At 39.9% G+C, this 25,624-nt stretch overlaps 2 protein-coding genes across 2 annotated transcripts; both read right to left on the bottom strand.

Annotated features, from left to right (window-relative positions):
• Nucleotides 1-266: 266 nt before the first annotated feature.
• HTATSF1 (HIV-1 Tat specific factor 1) lies at nt 267-16,367 on the bottom strand. The gene is made up of 10 exons (XM_068533485.1): nt 16,184-16,367; nt 15,785-16,025; nt 13,909-14,089; nt 13,190-13,237; nt 12,566-12,720; nt 10,382-10,545; nt 8,928-9,027; nt 3,297-3,386; nt 2,231-2,368; nt 267-1,694 (listed from the first exon to the last, which is right to left on the bottom strand). Exons 2-10 carry the CDS (start codon nt 15,968-15,970, stop codon nt 450-452), a joined length of 2,307 nt encoding a protein of 768 aa, XP_068389586.1. The 5' UTR covers nt 15,971-16,025; nt 16,184-16,367; the 3' UTR covers nt 267-449.
• A 4,660-nt stretch (nt 16,368-21,027) lies between these two features.
• Nucleotides 21,028-25,279, bottom strand: BRS3 (bombesin receptor subtype 3). Its single transcript, XM_068534021.1, has 3 exons — nt 24,846-25,279; nt 22,917-23,268; nt 21,028-21,441 (listed from the first exon to the last, which is right to left on the bottom strand). Exons 1-3 carry the CDS (start codon nt 25,277-25,279, stop codon nt 21,028-21,030), a joined length of 1,200 nt encoding a protein of 399 aa, XP_068390122.1.
• Between the last annotated feature and the right edge of the window lie 345 nt (nt 25,280-25,624).

The raw sequence follows: 25,624 nt of genomic DNA, 5'->3' as shown, positions 1-25,624 counted from the left end.
GCAAGGGGAAATGGGGACATCAGTGGTAACATCATAAGCTGAAGCAAGGAGGCTCCTACAGGGATTTTTCAGGTCCTTAGAAAAACCAAACTTTAGTATGAATAAAGCAATAGCAAGAATGAAAAATGCAATTTAACTTAGGTCTAATTTTCTGTTTCTGCATATTAACAACTTATTTTTTACTTTTGAATATCACAAACTTCAATCAGAATACTTTAAAAAATATTATTCTGCATGCACTTAACAAATCTGACAAAAGACAAGAATCCAGTTGACTTGTTCACATATATTTAAAATCGGTCAGTACAGATAACCAGACACATTTCACTGCATTGATCTGAGGGCATCCTACCTCTATGCACACGTTCATGTAACACTACTGGTTAATTACCCTGGAGCAGAGGCAAAATGGAGATGGAGGAATCACCCTCCAAAGCAAGTTTAAGGGATTAAACGTCATCATCATCGTCTTCATCGTCGTCATCACTACTGAGGACAAAGCTGCTGCCTGTGGACAGGGGCCCTTCCTCCTTAACATTCCCTAAATCACCCACAGTCCCTCTCTCATCGGAATCTTCAAACAACTTGTCACTGGCATCGTCATCAAACAACTTCTCGTTGGAATCGTCATCTTCGAACATCTTTTCATCTATGGCTTCAATTTCCTTTCCATCTACATCTTCCTCATCTTCTTTTCCATCTGAATCTTCAAACACCTTTTCATCTGCATCGTCTTCTTCGTCCTTTTCATCCGCGTCTTCCAGACCCTTTTCTTCTGCATCTTCTTCGTCCTCTTTTTCATCCGACTCATCGTCAAATACTTTTTCATACACATCTTCCTCTTCTTCCTTCTCATCTGACTCTTCGTCAAACTCCTTCTCAGAGCCTTCTTCATCAAACATTTTCCCAGAGCTGTCATCTTCGAATTCTGATTTTTCAGAGTCATTTTCCCCTATCTCTTTTTCAAGAACTTTTTCATTAAATTCCTTCTCAGAGCCCTCTTCCTCAAAACCTTTCTCAAGGCCGTTTTCTTCTAACTCTTTTTCAGAGTCGTCTTCAAACTGCTTTTCCGAGCACTCTTCAGACCCTTGTTCTGAGCTGCCATCTTCAGCTGCCTTCTGGGGGCTGGCCTCCTCCTCAGGCTCCTGCTCAAGGCCGTTCTCATCAGGATCTGTTTTGAGTCTCTTCTTTTTGGACTCTCTTTCTGTGCCATTCTCTTTCGACTCTTTTTTAGGACTACCCTCTTCATGCTCTTTCTTGGGGCTGCGTTCTCCGGACTCTCTGTTGGGGAAGTCTTCTTCACGCTCTCTTTTGGGACAGCCTTCCTCAAACTCTCTTTCGAGGCAGCTCTCTTCAGATTCTTTCTGGGGACAGCCTTCTTCAGCCTCTTTTTCAGGGCCACTTTCTTTAGCATCTTTTTCAGAAGCAGCTTCTTCAACTTCTCCCCCATCTTCTGTTTTTTCAAACTTCTTTTCATCTATAGGTTCTTCAAATGCCATTTCAGTTGCGGCTTCTTGAACATTCGTTTGAGATGTGCAAGGGTGCTCTGAAAAATGCCTAACTCTAGAAGGCCCCGCCCTTTCTGGAGCCCAGACGGAATCTGAACGCTGAAGGCCTCTGTTGGCTTCAGGAGTGTTGAGGAAAACCTCCCATCCTCTCAGCCTTTCCTCCCTTTCTCTCGTGGTCTCCTCCACCTGTGTACACATGGAAACTACCGTTAAAATATGTTGTAGGCCAAAAGAAGTAACAGCGTCTCTGAACATTTCTAATGTTGCCAAAAGTACTCTGATTTTATAAGGTATCACTTTTAGGAAATTAAAGCAATTCCCTATCTTCAGTTTCCAACACTTTACATCTTGATTTACTAGAGTTGACCTTAAGATCATTTAAGTAAACGCCTAATACCACAGCACTGCAGAAATGTCTCATCAATTAAAAAGTTAATAATTGAACTGTCTGTACTTTACAAGACAGAAAGGAAGAGAAGCGCTTTAATTTGTTCTTCTCTTATTGCTATCCTGAGCAATCCCCAAGACTTATAAACTGATTTCAGACTTATAAACTGAAAGATTGAAACATTTTTCTTTCCGTACTCTGAATATAAAGGAGTATTTAAAAGAAGTACTGTTAAACAGATTAAACAGGACTTAAAACTTATGTGAAAAACTGCTAGATCAGTATTTGTTGGTAATGAAACAATTCATGTGCCCTTGATAGTTGCAGAACTCACCTGATAATCTGTAGTCCCATCCCACGCTTGGGCAGTGATTTGACGGCCACCAAACCACCTTCCATTGAGGGTCTGAATACAATAATCAGCTTCCTCCGGATCCCTAAAGGACACAGAGGCCACACCATCAGGGTGTCTCTAGAAAGACAAGGAAGAAAAAGAAGGAATGAATGAGAACATTTAAAGTAAAACATATACATTTGACAAAGTAGGGAAGTAGTGTTCCTTCTGATCATTTGAGCTAAAGATTTTATATGAAGTCTTTCTTCCTTTTTACTGCAGCCAGTAACACGCAGCTAGCTGCTTCTTCAGCTTAACATTGTCTAGCAAAAACCAAGCATGATATCCTTGGAAATGTTCCTGCTGATAACACCGTCTAACGAGACGCAGAACAGTATGGCTGTTAAGAACGTGGACTCTGAAGTTGAATAGCCCTGGGATTAAATCCTGGCTCTGCCACTTACCAGCTGAATGACCTTGGGCAAGGTGCTCAATCTCTAAACTTCCTCATCTGTAAAATGGGTAACTAACCAAAATGGGTAAAATAGCACCTACCTACCTCAGAGGATTTGGAGGATTTAATGAGATAACATGTAAAGTAGCTGTAGTATGCAATCAATAAATGGTGACTCTTTCAATTATTATGTGTTGATTCTGGATGTAAAAAAAAGGTGAAAAGGGGAACATACAGGAGAGTATTTTTCTTGATTGTTCTTCTCCAAATATGGAAGAAGAAATAATTCAGAAAGAGGGGGAGATGTGGCCAAATAGGGAACCATAAGGTCTCATACATGTCTCTTATACTTTTTTTCACCTGATCATAAACTCTAGAGTGATGATAAAGGAAAATAACCAAGGGATATCACGTCTATCAAAGCCTTCGCTTGTAATCCACGTTCATCTAATAATGCTATCTAATACTGCTTACAGATGACTACCACTACACAGCAGACCTACTACATAAAAACATTTATGTAAAATTTGGAGGCATACTGACATTTGGTAATAACTTACTAAAATGGAAGAAAATTGCTTAAGAAATCATTTGTCCAAGCCATGAACTTACATCAAAGAGAAGGAGCTTCCTAACTTGTCCAAACTTTGAACATTCCACCCGCAGGTCTTCTCTGATCTCGTTCAGCACCAGTGGATCATCCTGCAAAAACACACTTGATTAAAATGGGCTTGCCCCCTTCTTTAAGTATAATTCCTGAGAATCAAATTTCTTACTTTGACAAACCAACGAATAAACAAAGGTTTTGCTTAAGGTTGTTTGTCTGCAGTCTACAAAATTAAAAAAATCAAAGTCAAATGAAGTTAGACTACCACAGCTGCTGCTACTACTACAGGTCTGCCCTGCTTTAAGATGGGGAATAGGCAAGTATGGTAGGCAGCACTAGGGGTGTGCAGTGGCAAAGGAGAGGGAAGGGAAGTGTCAGTGGAAATCACAAATAACAGCAGCTGAAGCAGGTGAAGTCCTGTGGCTCATATTAAGTCAGAGACTGCTAATTCCTATGTTCTGCACCAGGATCACGACGACTGTACCGATGAGGAAATTTTATTTTGTGTTTTGCATAGATTCCCATTTACAGAAATGTTGTAATGGGGAGACATATATCCCTTTCATTGACTAAGTGTTCTAAGATTATTCTTTGTGCTTCCACGATTCTATTTTAACTCACAGGGTAAACCTCCCCCATAAGGGTTCCTGTTCATCTTGCCTCCAAGTCCCAATACATGAAAAAGGCTCATAAAAAAGTTATGTTATCAACTTGAATTTCAACTACATACAAATATAAACGAGGATATCCTACCTACAAACTTCTAATGAAGCAGACTTACACTTTTTAGGAAACATATGAATTTGTCTATCTCACGGGTTTATATGTTCCTCACCAACTAAAGAGAACAGCAAAACATGACAAGTGGCTTCTCCTTCCTAAAGTTTTGTCAAAAGGCAAAAATAAACAACTGGTAGGCAGTTACTGAAATCAAATTTAAAATCAAAACTATCAAATCCTATAAATCTGAAGCTTCTAAGAGTACAGCTGGCAGGACTCTGGATTTCTCCCACTTATAAAATCTAACTGTGGAGAATAGGCCAACTTGTTTTATAGAAAATTCTCAGGCCTGAGAGGAATGGGGAATGGAGCATAAACTCCATGTACTCATGTGGTGGCTTTTACGGGGGTGTATGTGTTGGGGGGTAGCTCCTATCAGATTGTGAGCTTTCCGCAGGCAGGAATCTCCTTTGACTGAATTTCGAATACCTCACAGAACACAGCACAGTCTTTCATGCAATGAACAGTCAATAAAAGCTTTTTCAGAGTTTGATAAACTGTTCCTAATAACTCCATTTTATTTACCAAGGGAAATCAGGGTTATATTAAAAACAAACAAAAACTGTTTCAAAATATTTAATAAATTTAAGCATGATTCCACTGTAGGGGGAGGGGTGAATTACCATTTTTCTTTCTTTTTTTTTTTAAATTTATTTATTTATTTATTTATTTATGGCTGTGTTGGATCTTCATTTCTGTGCGAGGGCTTTCTCCAGTTGCGGCAAGCGAAGGCCACTCTTCATCGCGGTGTGCGGGCCTCTTATCGCGGCCTCTCTTGTTGCGGAGCACAGGCTCCAGACGTGCAGGCTCAGTGGTTGTGGCTCACGGGCCCAGTTGCTCCGCGGCATGTGGGATCTTCCCAGACCAGGGCTCGAACCCGTGTCCCCTGCATTGGCAGGCAGATTCTCAACCACTGCGCCACCAGGGAAGCCCCCATTTTTATTTCTTTATCAAAGTCTCACGACTTTGCTACAAGAATATCAAATTTCAGCCAAAGACTTCCCAGACCTCTGTTTTCATGTTTACCAGCTTGAAAAACAAATATTATCTTCACTGTTATATAGTATCATGAGGCTTAAAGATAATAACCCTCTCCCCTGGGAAATATCTTTAACCTAGCTAAGCATGAAAATTTTCTAAAGACAACACTTTGCAAGCAACAGACCTGAGACTAAACTCAGACTGAAACGCTGAAACCTTCCGCAGTCAACACTTAAAATGTTTTTCCAGGGTGATATTTTGTTTTCCCAGAAATAAACCGTATTTCTCATTCTTTTCCAAGCTAAACCCACACTGTCCAAGATAGTAGCCACTAACCACACGTGGCTACCGAGCACTTGAAATGTGGCTAGTCCAAATTGAGGTGTGCTGCAGGTGTGAAATAAACACCAGATTTTGAAAATTTAGTACCAAAGGGGAAAAAAACTTCAATGTAACATAGCTTATTAACATTTTTATGTTACATGTTGAAATTATAATACTTTGGATATACTGGGTTAGATAAAATTCATTATTAAAATTAATTTACCCCGTTTCATGTTGTTTTTGTATTGTGGCTGCTAGAAAAATTTAAATTACACATGTGGCTCACATTATACTTCTATTGGACAGCGCTAGTATACACAATGAGAAACCTACCTTTGCATCTGAGTTTTGGTTCTTCACCTCCTGGTATTCAAATTTGCCAGGCATGAGTTTTTTAAATAAGGCTTTGAATTAAATACTGAAAACCCCTTAAAGTTACATTTAAAATATTAGCCTTCACTGTTCACCCTGATACCAAAGAGTATTTCTAGGTATTTTGGTTCTAACACTAGTCAACTGTCTGGAATAAACATATACAGGTATACCTCGGAGATATTGCATGTTCGGTTCCAGACCAGCGCAATAAAGCAAATATTACAATAAAGCAAGTCACACGAACTTTTTTGGTTTTCCTGCTATGTTTACACTATACTGTAGTCTATTAAGTGTGCGATAGCATTATATTTTAAAAAGACATGCCTTAATTAAAAAATACTTTATTGCTAAAAAATGCTAACCATCATCTGAGCCTTCAGTGAGTTGTCATAGTAACAAAGATCACTGATCACAAATCACCATAACAAATATAATAATAATGAAAATGTTTAAACTACTGGGACAATTACCAAAAAAGTGACACAGAGAAATGAAGTGAGCAAATGCTACTGGAAAAATGGCACTGACAGACTTGCTCCATGCAGGGTTACTACAAAAACTTCAATTTGTAAAAATAAAAAAAAAAGAAGCAGTATCTGCAAAGCGCAATTAAGTGAAGCACAATGAAACAAGATGTGCCTGTATTCTATCCCACAAAAGCTGATTTCTTTCTGACACCCCGGTTACCTGACAATTCAGTTTTTGTCTTCTACTACAAACCTCAATGCTGATCTGTTCTTTAGATTCATATGGAATCTCTGGACAAATCAAACACTCCCCAAAAACATCCAATGAAAGCAGTTTTCCAGTTGAACACCTCTATCCAGAGTTATATAATGTCTACACCAGCGTTGCCCAACAGAACTTTCTGTGTTAATAGAAGTGAATACTCCATTATCCAATATGGTAGCTACTAGCCACACGTGGCTAATACACCTGAGGAATTAAATTTTCATTTTATTTCACTTTAATTAATTTAAATTTAACCACATGTGGCTAGAGTCTAGCATACTGGACAGTCTACTACAGTGATGCACTTTTACGTTCAGGCCCATGAGACACTGAGCAAAAAAACAAGACTTCTGACAGGCTCTCATCAAACTCGTCAGACCACACAAGACCAGTCAGATGGGCAAACAAGGACAGCATCAAGGGTTTCTCTGCCCGTGAACTCTGAAGCCCATCACTGCGCTCCCAGCCACTGTGGTGCAGCCGTCTGAAAACTTTCCTTCATTTGCAAAGATGCTAAAGAGAAAACGTTTTCTTCCTTGAGTGGATGAAAACACTCTGCCTTGTGAGTAAAAAGGGTTTCATTCAATCATTCTCCCACTTTTTCTTCCTATAAATACTGAGGGCCTACTATGTGCCAATCATGATTCTAAGCACTGGGCATATAACAGCACACCAGGCAGACAAGAGCCCCAACTTTCATGGAGCTCACATTCTAACAGAGAAGATCCAGTTACTTCAGATAATAATAAATGCTATGAATAAAATAAAACAGGGTTAATATAAAGGTTCTATAACTCCAAAGTTTATATTAAACCAGTAAAGGTTTTTTTTCTTTAAGCTATCAAGAATTTACAAGCATGAAACTTTTATCTTTAAAAATATCCACTGGAGGAAATTTGTGGGAAGTCAAGGAAGAATAAATATGGCTTTTTGGAGGAAAGAATATTTGTTAAGCTAGGAAAAATTAAGTGTGCCCAGGGTGATAGCTAGACTTAAATTAGGGTCTCAACGAACAACGGCAGCAGGCGGAAACACATAAAGGCAATTGCACAATACACTTCAACTTGCACAGGGCCCAGATACTTCATGAATTAAGTTTGCATTTATATTCATGTCCAAGTGTTAGGAGTATGGAATGTTGTGAATCACGGATCTCAAGTCACAGAAAGTAATAGGTCACCTAATTAAAAAACCAATTATCTACCAGGGAAATAAAATGTAGGTGAATCACAGGAAACTCTGGAGTTGTACCCAGTAGACTAGATACCATGATCCATCTATGCATGCCTTTCAAAGTCCCACCTGGCAGGGATAGCATTTCAAAAAGCATCTAGTGTGCATGTGTATATGTGTATTTTTTAAACATGCTTCATTATCACTGCAAGTCTAATGCAGCTCTGCCGTATTTCAAGATGCTTCAGGATTCTAGTCAGAAGAGACACCAAACAGTATAAATAGACCACAGGTATCTTCCCAGTGACCTCAAAAGACACAGACTCCACAGGTGCACGATAAACCCTATCACATCACCATCTGTAGAGATGGAGTTCAACAGACAATTCTGGTGCCCTCTCTAAGGGGGATAAAATGACACTGTCACTCTAAATCTGCTTAACCGCACAAAAGGAACAAGAGTGGGCCTTGGGTGCAACTAGATCATTTGTAAACCATCTGAAATTTTACATTATGAACATTTTTTTCTTATGTGTAATTTGTTATCATTAATTTCAGAAGTCAGGCAGAGAATAAAGAATTCTTCCATGAATGATCCCATCGGTCTAGGCCAAAGCACAGAGATAAGGACAAGAGGCAGAACATAACACAAGGTACCCTGATGGCAATTAATATTCCTTAAACCTCTCTAGTAGCTCTTCCTCCTTTATTCACTTTTATTTGCTGTTCCTAGAATCTTACATGGACACCAATTATTACAAAGTCCTCTTAATAGCCACTAAAGAGTTTTGTAAAGATTAGGTCCTAAAAAAACAACCTTCGCTACTCAAATGTCAGGGGCTGTATTTCATTAACCTAAGGTTTTTTAAGGATCAAACTTTTAGCACTAAAGTGAAGTTTTCATTTCCAAGTGTGAAACTGGTCCTCCCCACCAAAATCAGCCTGCATTGTTGAACTGCACTCAAAATCCACAAGCGACTCTCATAAATCTTTTAAAGATTGTATTTTTAATCATTTCCCATACCAAGTAGCTGCTGTTTGGGGCCACGGTACAGGTATTAGACAGGTTTACCTGTGATACGATTAAAGGAACGCTGGGTTAAACCTGGGAAAATCTGAAACCTTCAGGCGATTCTTGGTATCACTTTCCGACCCTGAAGACTAGATGAACGTGCAGGATGTGACATGAGAAGGATGGGGTGAGGCAAGCTTTGGGCTCCCTTGAAAGAAAGCATATCTATGTTTCTATCAGTAAGAATACTGCTTCCTACCTCAAAATCCATAGGATGAAACATATTTCTGATGATGACAACTCGCTCGTGGCGCATTCGGGACGGGCCAGCTCTTCTCTCAGGTCTCCAATCCAACTGCCTAATGCGACAAAGCAGGAACAAGAAGCTATGAATTTTGTTTCAGACTTGTCAGAGCGAAAAAAAAAAAAAAGAGCAGTTAAATATAATCCTTTATTGAGCACTTAAATAGTGATAATTATTTGATTCCAAAACAACAATGTGTATTTTAGTCACAGCTCCATTACAACTTTCTGAATAAAAATAATGGTCAGGTGAAAGATGGACGCAGTATCTGAAATCCCCAGAATATATATATATTTTTCAGAACTGCTGGCTGGTTACAAACATTCCAATGAGACTCCTGAAAAATTGCTAATTATTTAGTATCTATGACTATCTAGGAAGAGACACTGAGGCCAAGAAAATGTTCAAATTGTATTGGTTTTTAGGTATTTTACGATTATAAAGAACAAACTGCATTGAAATATGTAAAACTACTCACTCTTTGTTACTACCTTAAATTTTACTGATTTGTTTATAAAATTTTTAGGTATCTATTTTAACGATTCCTGTAAAAACTATAGACATCACAACTAAATGCTTCTTTGATCATTTTATCATTAGTTTAAGCATAGTGTTAGAAGTGTTATTAGAATTCACTCTGATAAAAGTACTTATTTTGGCTCATTTCTTAAAACCAGCATATTTCAAAAAACATATTAAATAAAGGGAATAGAAACTTGATGACTTGTATATACTATACACAACCACACAGTACATGATAAAATGATAAAACCTATCATTTCTAATTTCTAACTCCTACTAACAAACCTGTATGTAAAAATTTAGCTCCTGGTGTAGCTGATCCCATCCACATGAAAAATGAACTAATGGCTCTGGTATATAAACCTAAACCATCTTACTTAATCTGATGTTCAACATTTTCTGTAGAGATGGCTTTCTTATTTCATTTAAGCCCATGTTATACTAAAAATGAATACCCCAGAAAACGAAAACCACCACCACTGCCAAATCATCCTATTACACAGATTACTGAGGGTTTCCGATGATCTAATGAAATTTTTTAATTTTTATTTTATATTGGAGGATAGTTGATTTACTGTGTTGTGTTAGTTTCAGATGTATAGCAAATAAAATTCTTTAAAAATAATCTGTAGGCATACTTGATGGAACAAAACTAGGTGGTTATAGGGAGGGTGGGAGAGAGACGCAAGAGGGAGGGGATATGGGGATATATGTGTACATATAGCTGATTCACTTTGTTATACTGCAGAAACTAACACACCATTGTAAAGCAATTATACTCCAATAAAGACGTTAAAAAAAAAACCAGGTGGTTATTACCAAAAGTATACTCTAGGATATTTATACGAAATCTTTCAAAATGGAAAAAAAAACCACAAACCACTAACTTTTGTTGCATAGACAGCTTTTTCTTGTAGTCTTTGCACTTCTTCCTCTTCTTTGAGGCGTCGTACTCCCCCTTCAGTTGAAACTTTGCCACCTCCACATGTAATTTGTAGCCTCTAATTTCATCGTCATCCAAAAGTTTTAACGCAAGATCCACAGATTCTCTCTTTGTAAAGGGAAAGCAAGTTACAGTCAGTAAGTTACACACTGAAATGAAGCTTCAGCAGGAGTGTTTTAGATGAATGATGACTATACATAAAATAAAGATTTAAATGTAACTACCTACATGGGAATAAAGAGCTACAGAGCACGTATCGGAAAATGTGTACTTAAGACATAGCTGTCCTCAACCAGTTATGTGAACCTAGGCAAGTTATTCAAGCTCCCTGAGCCCCAATTTCTTCATCTGTAAAATGGGAATGGAAATGCCTTCTTTGCAGGGTTCTTGACAAATTTACATGAAATAAGGCATATAAAGGATAGTGACTGGCATACAGTAGGTACTCAATAAGTTATACCATTACTGGAATAGTAGTTTTGCCTCCTGGAATCTCAATTTCTCCTCTATACAATGAGGTAAATGGACTTGCGTGATTTCTAAGGTGCATTCCAGTTTTAAAATTCTAAAAGTTTCCTACTTAAAAGACTAGATGACTCAAGAAACTGGGAATAGCATAGTCAGCCTTTAATCTTTTGTGTTCACCAATTAAAATGTAGGTCTGTGATATACTGGGAACAAGATGATTATCTGATAGCTTGAACATTACACACACTTGAGGATTCGGGGTCCTATACAAAGGGGGCAGTTGTCAGCTCTACACAGATTCAAAGATCTGAGGACCTGAGGAGAACTCAAAAGGACAACTGAACTCTGCCATGCAATTAAATATGGATCCTGGAACAATTAACTATATTCTTCTGGAACTCAATTTACTGGTTTGGCAATCTTGCGCTTTTATGGGTCATAAATTTGACATATCAAATTTGTCAAAACCCCATTTTTCTCTTCAAAATTTTAAAACCCAATCAAACCCCCTAAGAATCTGTTCACAGATTTTTAGTAATCCTTGAAGAACTTATAAAGCATTCAATCTCCTTACATTTGAAAATTACATAAATATCTTCCTATAATGGTCGTACTCATGTGTGAGCCCATCATGTTCAAGAACCAGATCAAAAACCTATCTCCCCCAAAGCTTGTCAGCTTAATCTTACCCGCCCTCTGATTTCACTGAAATGTTGTATACTTGCAACACACTTGTGATGTTGGTACTGTTGTTTCATCACTTTGATTTTGCTTTGTAATTATTTTCAGGTTCCATGACACATGTACACGCCATCATTGTACCCATTTCTTTTGTACCATGCAGTAATGCGTAACACATGCTCCCAGGGGGACAGGTGTTCCAAAAATGATGGCTGCCTTTGGCACTGAGCTTCCCCTCATGCCATTTATGGTATCATGAATACATAAAGTTCTGCAAATGTCTGTTAATACCACTCTCTCTTCTCTCTCATTCAAAATATATTTCAAAGCAGTAAGCATAAGTTAGCACTTTTATGGTCTAATTCAGGGGTCAGAAAACTTTTGTAAAGGGCTAGTGAGTAAATATTTTAGGCTGTGTGGGCCCTGTGGTCTGTGTTGCAACCACTCAACTCTGCTGTTGAAATGTGAAAGGAGGTACAGACAAATGCGTAAATGAATCAATGTGGCCCGGTTACAATAAAACTTCATTTACAAAGACAGGCAGTGGGCTGAAGTTTGCCAAACCCTGGTCTAATTCATTCCAATGGGCAAATAAAATGTTACTGGCTTTCTTTTTTCTGTGGATTTTTAGAATGTGTTCTGCATTGATTATATGCATACACTCCTAAAGAGATCTTTGCAGCAAGAATTTTTTTAAGACAAGAGAAGTACCTCGGTCATATGACTTACATAATACCTTGACCTGGTAACATATTTTCTTACAAGAGCGCGTGAATAACCTTACCAATGTGATACACACAGGCACAATCTGAAACAACAGTTTTCTTCACATCCTGTTTTGAATAGCTCTCACTCTTGGTTATCATCTATACAAAATTATAGCCCTGGTTCCTGAGTTAAAAATGGAGATAGGAAAATGAAAAAAAAAAAAAAAAAAAGAAACGGAGATAGGAGAAACTTACTTGACCACATAACTAACCTTCAAATAACAGCAAAGTCCATCTCCTTTAAGATTTCCTTGATTATCTTTGTAAAGCTTGACCTTAAATTCTTCTGTGTGAGGATCTCTCATAATAATGCCAAACTTGGACATGAGCTGTATAAATTCATCCACTGTAATATCTGGAGGCAAACCTATGACGTTAGGGGGAAAAAAATTATAAAGGCATCTAAAACAAAGGTGAGGATTACTTAGGGATTCTACCAATTCGAAATCCATAACTTGGATGAGCGCAATTTTGATTTTCTAAAAGTATGTAAAAATCTCACATCTATAGACGTGAAGAAATATCATGTTTTAATGTATTCAAATATACATTAAAATCATGCTTTGCTTAGGCCTTGTATCAATGAATCTGAAGGGGCAAACAGCTGTGAGTTACCTAAAGCAGACAGAAAGGATGGCACGCAAAGTTACATACACTTAATTTTTCTCAGTTTCATAAAAAAACAACATATCCCTCACTCACATAAATGGCTGAACAAATAATGACACAACGATACAAAATAGAATTCAGAGAAACTGAAAACTAAAAATCACTTTGTGAAAAATCTCAAAATCAAATATTTTCTACTCTAAATGTGGTTAAAAAGGTATACATACCAGACACATACACATTTGTGTTTCTGTCCTCTTCAACATGAAACCATCCTAAAAATCAAAATCGAGTAAATAAATAAAACACATGCCAGAAAAGGTAAGAGTCCCATTATGAAATCCTGACAGTGTGGCAGTTTCTCAAAACTTCCAGAAGCTTTTTCTTACCCTTAGAACAAGACAGATTAAATCAAATCACTGTCCAGCTTTCAAAGTATTTGGATCTTTGGACAAGTAATTCGTTTCAGAGCCCAGTCTGAAAAAAAGATGGCTAGTTTATCTTGGTTCTTTATGAATCTGATATTACCTTAAAAAAACCTCACCCTTGCACTGACTTTAGGCCTTGGCATAAGTGGCTTCTGACTCCAATCTACTGTGTTAGACCTGGCCAAGCTGAAGCAAAATTGACTTCTTGAGTTTAATTTAATTAAACTCAAAAAGGACAAAAAAAAAAATCACCTTACAAACAGAACTTTAGATAATCTCCTAACGACAGCTCTATTTTGCAAAGGAAGAAACTGAGAACTGAACTGAATTGAAAGAGCCCACCGGATGCCCACAGGTTAGTGAGAGAGCCAACATATGAACCCAAATAATAATATTTAAAAAACCCATCTTATGATTCTGTCAAAGCTATTTTGTAATTCTCCCAAAAGTAACTATATATACACACACACTCATATTTTTAATTTTTACACTCATGTTTGCAAGCTAAATCCACTTGCCTGATTCACCCTTTCTCTTTTCTCCCCTCTTTTTGGTATCACTGGGTTCGGGGGATTTTCTTTGCGGAGGTTCTTCTGCAGTCCTAGCACTGACATCTTGGACATTCGCAGTAGAACTAGACGCACCATCGTTAGGAAAGCCATAATTGGCCTGATATGTAGCAATAAAATCTTCAGTGATCTAAACAAGAAATTTAGCACACACACATAAATTCAAAAATGATTTCCTCACGCAAAAAGTTTACAGTGTTAAATAACAGCATATTCAGTAATACAACTTAACATACAAGTGTTTCTGTGTCAATGCAAGAACAGTCACCTTATATAGAAAACTGCACACAAAATAATAAAAAATTAAGACATGGGTACTTGGATTATCAGCACAAAAGTCTGAGATACTATTAAAGGCATTTTAAGTTGGCACCTTTTCTAGTTGTTTTATTTGTAAATTACTATCTCTGCAGTCTACTTGACTAAGGCTACAAATAAATATAACAAAGGAAGTATCAGATAACAATAAACAGAATAAAAACCAACAGTCAACTAATAATCTAACAACAGGATCAAATTTTCTTTTACTATATGGATGAACAAAAGTATATCTACTCTAAATATTTAAATACCTGTAGGCAGAGAACACAAAGAGTAGAACTCTGATTTGGTGTGTAAAGAATGGGGCTAACAATTATAAAATTAAATGCTATTTTAACACCGTCACTAATTAAATCACATTATCATTTAATGTCAGAACAAATCAAGAACAAATCCAACTCACAACTATCCTCCTGGCTCTTAGGGAAAAAACACAATTGCACAACAAAAGAAATATAGTTATATCTTCACACCAATCAATGTTAGGCACACACAGGAATGAGGAAAATTTAAAACTTGAAGTTTGAAGAGGTATGGGCTTCCATAACATAAAAAGATAGAGCCACAAATTAATCCATTATCAGACGATTGTTAAAGTACTCTGAAGGCTGAAGAAACCAAATATGCACTCTAGCTGGCACCACCAGCAGCCAAGTGAAATAGTAAGTTTAACAATTCGGAGGGATTGGAACATACACACAAATACAAAGTGGGAAAGAAAAAAGGTGAAATAAATAATTAAAAAATCACACTCAAATTACACAATGGAGACACAGTTTGTATTACTGGCTTGCAAGTCTATTACTGCGTGATAAGTATCCTTTTTTTCCACCCATACCGTGAGACTTTGATTAACAGGGTACTTTGACGAAAAAGTTTAGAGAGCCAAGCTTAACATCAGTCCTTTTACCTTCAAGCTAAAATAGAATACTTAACAATTTCCAAGTACTCTAAATAAATATGCTCAGATCTTTTCCATCCATACTCTGTGCACCTCTTGTCATATTCCCGTGGTAATATGGTTCAAACATACGTGTCTAGGGACAAAATCTAGTAGGAAAGTAAAAAGAGGTGCAAAGTTCAATCAGTAAAGAATTATCAATTTATCAATTTTTCAAATCAAGAAGCTGAATTGTGCACATAGCACATCAACTAAACATCTGAATTCCTAGGATAAGTAAGATTAAGACTATGTGAGATTAACATCGACTGAATTTGCTCTTGGTGTTTTTCCTCTTTGCAATAAAAAGCAGTCACCAACTGTAACCTTCATAGATAAAATTTATAAGGCATGGAAAAGGCTTAATAATTAAATTACATTGAAGCCATCTCCCTAAAGATTTCCGTTCCTTTACACGTCGGTTCTGCTACAGACACAACAAAAAGAAACGTCACTATCCAGAGGGGCTCTAACCCAGGACCTCAGCAAAGAAAACGTGAAAGGAGCGCCCCGCGAGGCTGGCCAGGCGGGCCCGCTGCGCATCGGCGCCCGTGCGACTTTTACCTTGGGGAACCAAGCCTTCTTGTCCAGGTCCCACTCGTATGGGGTGTCAGTCGACTGCTGCCGGAAAGAATCGTTTTCTCCACCGGGATCTTTCTCGGTGTCGCCGTCCTCAGTGCCTCCGTACAATTCTTGCATTCGCAACTGCTCATCAAACTCGTCGTTCTCATCCAAGTTGTTGCAGCTCATGTTGCCGACTTAGCCCAGTGGCAGGGTCCGGGAGAGCGAAGAGGCCGAACTGACGCTGGAGGGGAACAGAGAAAGGGAGGCTGGCCGTGCTCAGCCCGCGCCCCCCCCCCACGCGGCGCCCCAGCAGCCCCCGGGAAGTCAGGGCCGCTCGCCAGCCGCACCGCCCCCCGCCCGCCGCGCGCACGCGCCGCTGCTCCCGGCCCCGCCGCCCACCTGGCTCGCCCCGCTGGGTCTTGACACCGCCGCTCGATCCACAACGCGGCGGGAGCGAGCACAAGGTGCTCTGTGCTCCCCGCCGGCCGGGTCTAAGACGACTGCGGCTCCCGCCGCAACGTCTGGAAACCGCTTGACAACGGAGGCCCGCTCACGCTAACGCAGTCGCCATTGTTGACGCGTCGCGACGTCGCGGGTCGCGCAGACACTCCCCCAGTGGCGTCAACAGGCGCCGACGCGGGCAGGCGGCGTGGGGCTCGGGGGGTGGGGCTCGGCGGGCGGGGCTCGGGGTCTGCGCTGCTGCCGGGCGGTGATGCCCAGCTGGGACTTCCTGGCGCGGCGCCTCGGGGCCGTTTGAGTCCGCGGGGTCCGCGGCGGGCCGGGAGGGGCCGGGGCGAGGCGGTAGCCCGAAGGCGTGGGAAGGTTCCCCCTCGGCCGGCGCCGGAGCAGGCGTCGAGGCGGCCGCCATCTTGAGGGAGTGGACCGGGCGGGCGGGACAGGTCTCGGTGCGAGAAAAAGGCGCGCCTCCTTCGCCCGGAGGCTCCTCCTCCGCGTGGGAAACGAGTCTTTTCGCTTGTTTCGTTACGATTTCACTAGGAGAGGCGCCGGCTCTGGTTAGCCCGAGTTCCTAGTACAGGGTCTGGTGTCTAGTGCATGTGTGGTGAGTGAGTGAATGAATGAACGAACGATGGGTGGAAGGACCAACCTTCTTTCCAAGCCTCTGCTCCCTCCTTTATCTCTCCGGTACCTTCCTCAGGCTGGAGATGTCTCTGGAAAGGAAGGGCAGCAGTTGCCTGCCCCTTGTACTCCATGATTCAGACGTGCTCAAGCTCCAAACCTAAAACTTTTAACATCCAGTGTGCACACCACCTTTACTGCCCCACTAACGTCGTTTTTTGATCTCTTAGAAAAAAACATGCATGCAATACAACTTGCGTGCATTTTTATAATATAGATAACATGAGTTTTATTAGGCTCATTTAAGCATTGCTAAATGTTTCTTCCAGGATTCAAAAATAGTGTACAGCTGTTTTCAGCAATGTGTTTATTGGGCTCCCATTTCATTCCTGAGTGAGTTCACAGCATAGGTGATAATATGCTACGCAGCCCTGCTGCACGTGACACTGAGCGCCTGCTCTATCCACAGACCCCTCTCAGCAGGTGACCAAAAAGGTTACTTGCCATGTGACCCAGTCACGGGCTACCCAGAGGCCTGTGAGGTGACCTGGTAGGGTAGCCCCGCATTCTAGACTGAATTTGACTCACTGAGCCAACAAGCCTCTCCCAGAAAGAGGGTTGAGTATGGAACAGACAGGGACATGGTCAGAGTAGCCCAGAAGCAGGGAGGCCCACACAGGGAAGGTAGTAAGCAGAACAGAGGCCTTCTGTGGAGAAGTTCTCCAGGGGTGAGAGGAGAAGCTGAGGCAGTGACAGAGGGTCATTGAGTCACCGTAATAGTGGAGTAGTGAGTTGGGACCTAAGCATGCTTGTACCTACAATGGCATTTCTACTTGGCCACTGGCCCTGACAGTTTTGTTTTTTTAATTTTTAATTTATTTTTTATTTTAATTTAATTTTTTTGGCCGTGCCCCACGGCATGCAGGCTCTTACTTCCCCGACCAGGAATCGAACCCGTGCCCCCTGCAGTGGAAGTGTGGAGTCCTTAACTACTGGACCGCTAGGGAATTCCCAGTTTTTTTCTTTTTTTTTAAGCAACACTTTTGTCTCTATGAGGCCTGGTTCCAGTTCTTATTTCCTTGTGGATTCCTAGAATTAAATCCCTAGTAACTGAGGTAATCTGGAAGTATCTCTTTATAACCTGTTCTTTTTTTATATAAATTTATTTTATTTATTTATCTTTGGCTGTGTTGGGTCTTCGTTGCTGTGAGCGGGCTTTCTCTAGTTGCGTCAAGCGGGGGCTACTCTTCATTGCGCTGCGCGGGCTTCTCATTGCGGTGGCTTCTCTTGTTGCAGAGCACGGGCTCTAGGGGCACCAGCTTCAGTAGTTGTGGCGCACAGGCTTAGTTGCTCCGCGGCATGTGGGATCTTCCGGGATCAGGGCTCGAACCCGTGTGCCCTGCATTGCCAGGTGGATTCTTAACCACTGCGCCACCAGGGAAGTCCCTATAACCTGTTTTTATTTCCAAGATTTTTTGCAAGAAACATTCAAGCTAACAAGCAAAAAGGGGGGTCCTTTGTTATTATAAGGATGGGGGTAGCTCCCGAAACTCCAGGAATGGAATATAGATGGGCTGCACAAGGGGCTGCTGGACCCAGGAAGACAAAACCCAGACAGCCGGCTTCTCCCTGAACATCACGTTCGTTCTTCTCTGTGAGGGGTGATCTGTGCTGTACTCCTGGCCTAATAGGCCACCGACTTCTTGGTGGATAAAAATTCATTAACCTACAAAAGCAGAGACTGCCTGGACAGAGAAGTCATCTACCTGGCCTAGGAAGTCTTTCTGGAAAATTACTGAACTATACCAAAGTAGATTTTTTTTAATGGCCCATTCAGGCTCACTCTGTTCGGGAATTTTCCTGTCCCCACTTCCTGTAATCTCAAGACTTAGTGGAAATAAAAGTAACTCCTTCTGACAAAAAAAAATTGATGGATCCCTGACTTAAGATGGTAATAACTGCAGAAATTCTTTAAACCCAAATTTGCTATTGTCAGTAGGTATACCAGTATTAAATGTTTTGTAGTACTATCAACTTCAATGACAAAGACTTACCTAAGTTTGTGACTTTGTTTTCCTGCTTTGTAGCATATTATATTATTATGGTCCATTATTCTAAGTCTTGGGTCAGGGCAGGCCCTGAGCAAAATTGAGAAGTATACAAAATTTGTTTTTCATGTGTTCCCCCGTGCCCCCATTTAGGACCCTCTCCAAAGAAGTGAAATGTAGTAACATTGCTGCACACAATAGTCCGTGTGAAAAAAATTGTGGATATTGGGGCCTACTTGTAAGTTTAGCTCTGACAAGGATAATCTGTTAAAAAAAAGACCACCCTCTCCAAAAAAAATCAAAGCAAAGCCATGAATTTTAATCCCAATTCCCCAATTCTGGACGGGAGGCTGATGCCCTATAAAGCCATTCAGGGATTTATTTTATATCAGACCCCTAAGTCACCTAGGGATTACTGAGAATGAAGAAAATCAAAGTTCTTGGAGCTCTAGTTTTATCAACTGCTAAAAAGCTCGCTTAGCTTTTGTAATCTGGTACTTTGATCAAGTTATTTCTAAAATGTTATGCTTAGGAGAATAAAGGTGTAATTTTTACCCAGAGTAAGGAAAATAGTAAAATATTTTGGAGTTTGGCACTTGAAAATACATTTTGGAGTTAAAATGGGTTCTCAGTGATATTCTGTCAGAAGTATTGTTTTTAGAATATAAAGTTACACAGTCATTTAAAACTTTATTTCATATTTATTTTTCTCCCCTTGTTACAACATCCAACCCAAAGCAATACTAATACAATTCTAACACCCCCCCCACTTTAAGTAAACGAATTTTACTTAAATGTAAAGTCTAGTGTTAATATATATCCCCTATTCGAGCCACATCTTTAAGCAAAAGTTCACAATTACACAAGCCATTTAAAGAAAGCTCAAAGCTACCAAAAGCACACCCCAAAATCAAGTTTTTGAAAATTCAAATTTAACTATCGATTGTGCCAAACATATGCTTTAATTTGCCCCCAAGAAAACATTTTCTGAAAGCACAAATCTAAATCTGACACGTCTATTGACAACAGTTGTTTGAAATAATATTTATTAACAAGCTTATAGTGTTAGCAAGTAGGAGCAGAGGATAGAAAATCCTCTGATTTCCAAGGGCAGAGATTAATTAGGTCATACTCTTACAGGATTTAGGCACACATCAGGTTTAAGGTAGTCAAGCAGGAAGATGATCTGATAGTAACTGCACACCCAGGTGTTAGGGATCTCATGTGGTACTTCTGCATTTTTTAGAAAGAGGGCACTGCTTACCAGAAAGAAATGAATTTCCTTCAAGGAAGAATTTCAGACACCGGCAGGCTCACAGGTTTTTTGACAGGGGTCCTTCTTTGGAGCCCTCAAATGACACCATAAACATGGCCACTTATTCTGCCTATGAAGAAGGCAAGTTCTTCACAATATTTGTGAAAGATAACTTTGCCCAATTATCAATCAATGGGAGTTGTAACTCCAGAACTACCTTAAGTCAGTAAGTGCTGACCTAGTAAGGCAAACACCCTGCCCCAGATCCTTACTCGCTACTTTATACTCACTGAGCCCAAAACGTTGTCATTGCCATTGCACAGCTTTAGTTCTAATGGAATAGAGATTAATGGAAGAGGGTAGTCAAAAACAAACCCTGTGAAGGTTTATCTTTTAGGACTTTGTTTTTTAAGAAAACTGCAGAAGAGATGTTTTACCTCTCTTTGAGCCCCTTTTCATATGCAAAGTATAATCTGTAGATTTACACCACATAATAAACACAGTTTTATGCAAATCACAGGAGTATATGCGAAATTATAAGCATCAGAGATGTGATGGAAACATATTAGATTTTTAAGTGTCATCTTGTTTATTTCACTTCACCTCCTATTCAACCTCTTATAGGACCCACTGACATACGCAGATATGTCTTTCTACGCCTAGTGGGGCTCTGTTTTATTTAGAAAGCCCAATAATGTTCGTTAATGCTTGTAGATTGAAGAAAATCATGGTTTGTCTGATCCTTCCCTCCTAAGATTTCAGCACAATTCTCAAGCAACAAAAATTCTGACACCATACAGCTACACACAGCTCAGAGTCGAATACACACGCTGGGAGGAAAAATACTATTTTTAATTGAAAAGCTAGACTCTGTCATCTTCCTTCTTCACACTACAGCCAGCGAACACGGACACACTAATTCCAGACACCTGAGTGCTTGCAGCACCCGGGACCCTTCCCATCACGGCCAGGTTGTCAAGAGGGGTATTGGCAGCAGGAGGGTCAGGCAGCTCTGCCTTGCAACAGAATAACTGAGCTTTAAAATGCTGCTGGAAGGTTTTGCTCAGCCAGTAAAGAGCAAAGGGGTTTACACAAGAATTGCTGAAAGCCAGAACCCGAGAGAAAATGGTGACAATGAAGTGAATGGCAGAGGGGTCCACGTAGGTTTGAGAAGTGAATGAGCGGTAGAGGTACAGGAGGTGATTCGGCAACCAGCAGAGAGCAAACAGAGCCACCAGCACCAACACCGTTTTGGCAATTCGCTTTCGGGATTCAATCTATAGGGGGAAGAAAAATGGCAAAAACAACAACCAAGAAAACAAAACAAAACAAAAACCCAAACAAAACAAACAAAACAAAACAACAACAAAAAACAAAAACAAAAAACAACCGAAAACCCAAACAAAAACATTTAGCTGGCAGAGATTTTAAAAAGCCATTCTCTAGATTTACATAGAAATTTACAGTTAACAGGCTGGTGTCCCTTTGAACGTGCAGGTGAAGGAAGTCAGCCCGTGGCTAGAGAATACAGCAAGTTAATTGACATGGTAACCTCTGATCTTGGTCTCTGATTAGCTCTAATTCAGAGACTCCCATCCCTGGTTTTGAGATACTCTAGGGTGTCTGTAATTATCTCAAGCAGTGTTGTGGAATTATCGAAAATTTAATTTAATTAAGAAATAGATGCTATACAAACCTGCTTTCACTGCATCAGCAGAGGCTGACTAGGTTAGAATAGTCTTCTGGGGTTTATGAAAGTTGCTAAATTGGTACCAAAAATTGTTGTTAACGTATAGGAATTCTAACTATATAGTCAATGGAATAAAAATCAATGTGCCACCCTTCATGTATGAAAATAATCCTACCTGCACCTCTTAATAAGAGAAATGAACCACATTAAGTGAAGACATTGCCTGTAGTCACACATAGAGCAAAGATAACTGTTCACATGGGCATTAAAATGCAACTTTAGCCTCCTGACCACCACTGTTGAGGCAACTGAATGTACTAGCCCAAAAAAAAACAAAATAAACCGCTGAGCTCTGCACATACTCGTTAAGAGGTAAATGGAATCATCTCCTCCCACCCAAGAAAGATAGAAATCCTGTTGGGTTTTTTTAATCAAATGGAACGATGTTTTGCCAATATTCTTTTTATTCTGTTCATATTTATGAGAGGAGAGCACACCTGGGTCTTGCAATGGTCTTAATCAAGCTTCTGTGAATCACTGTGCTCTCTTGCCATTGGCACTGCATCCCTCGAGATAACCCCTCCGCCCAGTCTGCTCATCTGTGTGTAAGTGGTTTGCATTGAATAATGTTATGGCTTCTTGCCAGTTCTACCATCCTGTGTTTTTCTAAACCAAAGATGCTTCACTTTATAGTCTCACCTTGTGTGATGTTTCTCACTATTCTGTGGGGTGATTTTTGACTGATCCCAAACTTCAGCTTTCTAATAATAGTAGTCCTACCACTTATTGAATGTTTACTCTGCAGCAGGAACTATGCTCAGCATTTCATATATATCATCCAGACCTCATTTTCATCTTATACATGAGGAAAGTGAGGCTCAGAGATGTTAAGTAACTTGCTCAAGATTGCTCAGCTGGTATGGAATTAAATCTTGGGTCTGACAGACTCCACAGCCCATGACCATAACAAAAATACGATACTGCTAAAGTATTTATTGCTCAGGAGTGCAAAAGGAGGCATTTCCCTTCTAAATTCATGCGTGGGTCCTGATTAATACATACCTGCTTGCGGGCATGGCTTTGTTCCTCAGTAGGTATGTTCAAGGTGCTTTTGTAAAGAGTCCTAGCAATCAAAGAGTAATAGACAGAGATAATCGAAAGTGGAATAATGTAGAACACTAAGAAGCACAGCAGAGAATGTATCTCTTGCAGGAGCCTCTCAGAAACAGGATAAGAGGCACACGATTCAAAGGTCATATTTTTGTCGGGATCTCGAAGAGTATATACATTTGAAAATATAGCCTCTGGTAGAGCAATGATCATAGACACGATCCAGATGCAGCCAGCTTTGGCACAGGTCTTCAGGATGGCATTGGGGGGCTGACGCTCCAAGGGCTTCACAACTGCCTTGTATCTAGAAACACATAATCATAGCAAAGGGCAAAATCAATATCAAAATTACAGAATCTTAAAGTTAGAAGTGATCTCCGTGGTCATCCAGTTCTACCTTCTTATCCCATATGTATATAACCAAGCCAACATTAACCAACTGGAATTGGTTACGATTTCAAATACACATAATACATCCCAGTATTTTATATTGATGCTAATCACTTTTTCCTTTATTCACTGTTATGAGATATTCCAGATTTGCAATTTTTATAATTTTCTTGTAGACCCTCTATTTAGGGCAAATAAATATTTTTCGGCATGATTTTGTGTGTGATGGAGAGTAATTCACTACCTGTGCATTACCTTGTGTTCTAAAAGACTTCCTTTTTATGTAAGTGACTGATGTTAAACCTAATTCTCCTTTCCTTGTGAGAGAGCAGTCATCAACCTTCCTAGAAAAGAATTCCATGAGTTTATGCAGGAAAGAGGAGAGGGTTAATTTCTTCCCTGTTCATAAGTGCTAATTTCTTGCCCAAGCCGATCCAATCTGTAGGTAGATTTAGGGCAAGGCAAGGGTGAAATCGGAAACCCTGTACCCATGAAAAGATGCCTCCTTATTCTGACAAATCCACCTTAAAATCTACAGCCTTTAAGTAAATCTGCCCTCAAACAGAATATAAAACCAGTCAAAGCAAAATTCCATAAAAGACACAGGGAAAGCTTTTCCTCCTCTCAGATTCCAGAATCTGAAGAAGCTTTTCCTTCTGTTACTGCCAGGCATTGATTACTTACAGGCTTCTTGCAGGCTTGTTAAAGCATCACTTTTAACATCTGGAGCCTCAATTTTTCTTCATGCTTTCACAGTTATCATTCTACAATAGGCACAGAAAGACCCAGTACGTAGACTGAAAATATCCTAACAGAGCCCAAACACCCTGGCTGCCAGGGGTTCTCACACGCTCCATCCATAGAGCTCTAAAAGTCAGCCGGGATTAATTTATGTCTGGAAATGAGAATGTCATTGAACGCCTATAGAAAAAACAAATACAATTAAGTGATGACATTACACTGAGTTACCAGGAAGCTGAAAGCCTCACCGTTTTTCTGCCATTAATTAATTTGATGCATTTCAAATAAATTAGATGCATGTATCTTTTTACCATTCTTCCAGTAGACAGTAATGTGTATGTGGTCAATTTCACACCTATGTTGATGTTTTAATGTTGACAATATTGCACCACTAGGCTGCAGTAATGTATAAAGAAAGAATTGTTTTTCTTTTACACCTGGAATAATTTGCCTTAATAAACCGGGGGGAAAAACACCGTTCAGTATTCTTTCAAACAAACAATTACACTTCAAAGAAAATAAATGATCCCTGAAGCACACAATTTCAATCTCTCGTCTGATGCTAACACAGGAATTTTAATATTCTTACACCAACTTTTATTTAAAATGCCCCCCGATTTTTCAATCTTACATCCAGGTTACAGAGTGTGAGAAAAGCAGAATAGTAGCCAGTGAACGTTCCGTACAAGCTTTCCTTTCTTTTCGCCTAATTTCACATCCTGGCAAATATAACTGAGAAAAGAAACCCACCTGTCAGCACTGAGAATTGTTAACGTGAACACTGATACACCAACAGAAGTGAGCCGGATGAAAGAGAGCACCTTACATCCAATTCTTCCGAACAGCCATCCTTCTGCAAGGTAGTGGGTTGCATCGACTGGCACACAAGTTAGCAGAAGTAAAAGATCTCCAAAAGCCAGGCTGGTGATGAAAATATTGGGAACTGTTTGCATGGATTTGGTCTTGAAAAAGACTTTGATGAGAATAGCATTTCCAAGTATGCCCACTGAAATGATCACAGCATAAGTGATATAGATGGCACACAATGCTTCTATTCCTGGAGAGTTGTCTCCGGTCCTTCCTTTATTTGTGGTATCATTAGGAACGACAGGGCTTGATGATTCTGTGTCATTTGTGGTTGAAATTAAAGTCTGATTAGGTGACTGAGGCTGCCTTTGAGACATTTCTTCTGAAGCCTATGCCTTTAATATTTCTTCTGCTCAGTTCAAATGTAGTTGATTGTCACGTCTAATGCCTACGTCTAGTAACGAGATGGTAGAGCAACAGAGCAGAATGGCAAGCAAATCCAAGACACCCGGATACTCCTTTCCTTCAGTTGTTCTTTGTCTCCCAGCATGCTTGGCTAAATGCTTACCGATCTGGCACTGGAGTGTGGGAGGTGGAGGAGTTTTATCGGCGTTTCCATGACAGAAGGAGGGGGGTTTGGGAAATGCTCTGCAGTTGCTTGTTCTTCCCTGTTGGGGAATCTTATGGACTACCTAGATGTTATTAAACAATACTTATTGTTT

This window comes from Eschrichtius robustus, chromosome X (genome assembly GCF_028021215.1).
Source record: "Eschrichtius robustus isolate mEscRob2 chromosome X, mEscRob2.pri, whole genome shotgun sequence".
NCBI classification, from domain to species: domain Eukaryota; kingdom Metazoa; phylum Chordata; class Mammalia; order Artiodactyla; family Eschrichtiidae; genus Eschrichtius; species Eschrichtius robustus.
This window is presented reverse-complemented; position numbering and strand designations above follow the sequence as displayed.

Coding starts and splice junctions, on each gene's coding strand:
- HTATSF1 (XM_068533485.1), bottom strand. CDS start 15,970: ATGAGCTGCAACAACTTGGATGAGAACGACGAGTTTGATGAGCAGTTG. Junction 9,028..10,381: donor AAGCTGTCTATGCAACAAAA/GTTAGTGGTTTG, acceptor TTGTCGCATTAG/GCAGTTGGATTGGAGACCTG. Junction 1,695..2,230: donor ATGGGACTACAGATTATCAG/GTGAGTTCTGCA, acceptor ATGTGTACACAG/GTGGAGGAGACCACGAGAGA.
- BRS3 (XM_068534021.1), bottom strand. CDS start 25,279: ATGTCTCAAAGGCAGCCTCAGTCACCTAATCAGACTTTAATTTCAACC. Junction 23,269..24,845: donor ACAATTCTCAGTGCTGACAG/GTGGGTTTCTTT, acceptor ATGTGTTTCTAG/ATACAAGGCAGTTGTGAAGC. Junction 21,442..22,916: donor AAAGCCATGCCCGCAAGCAG/GTATGTATTAAT, acceptor TTCCCCCTATAG/ATTGAATCCCGAAAGCGAAT.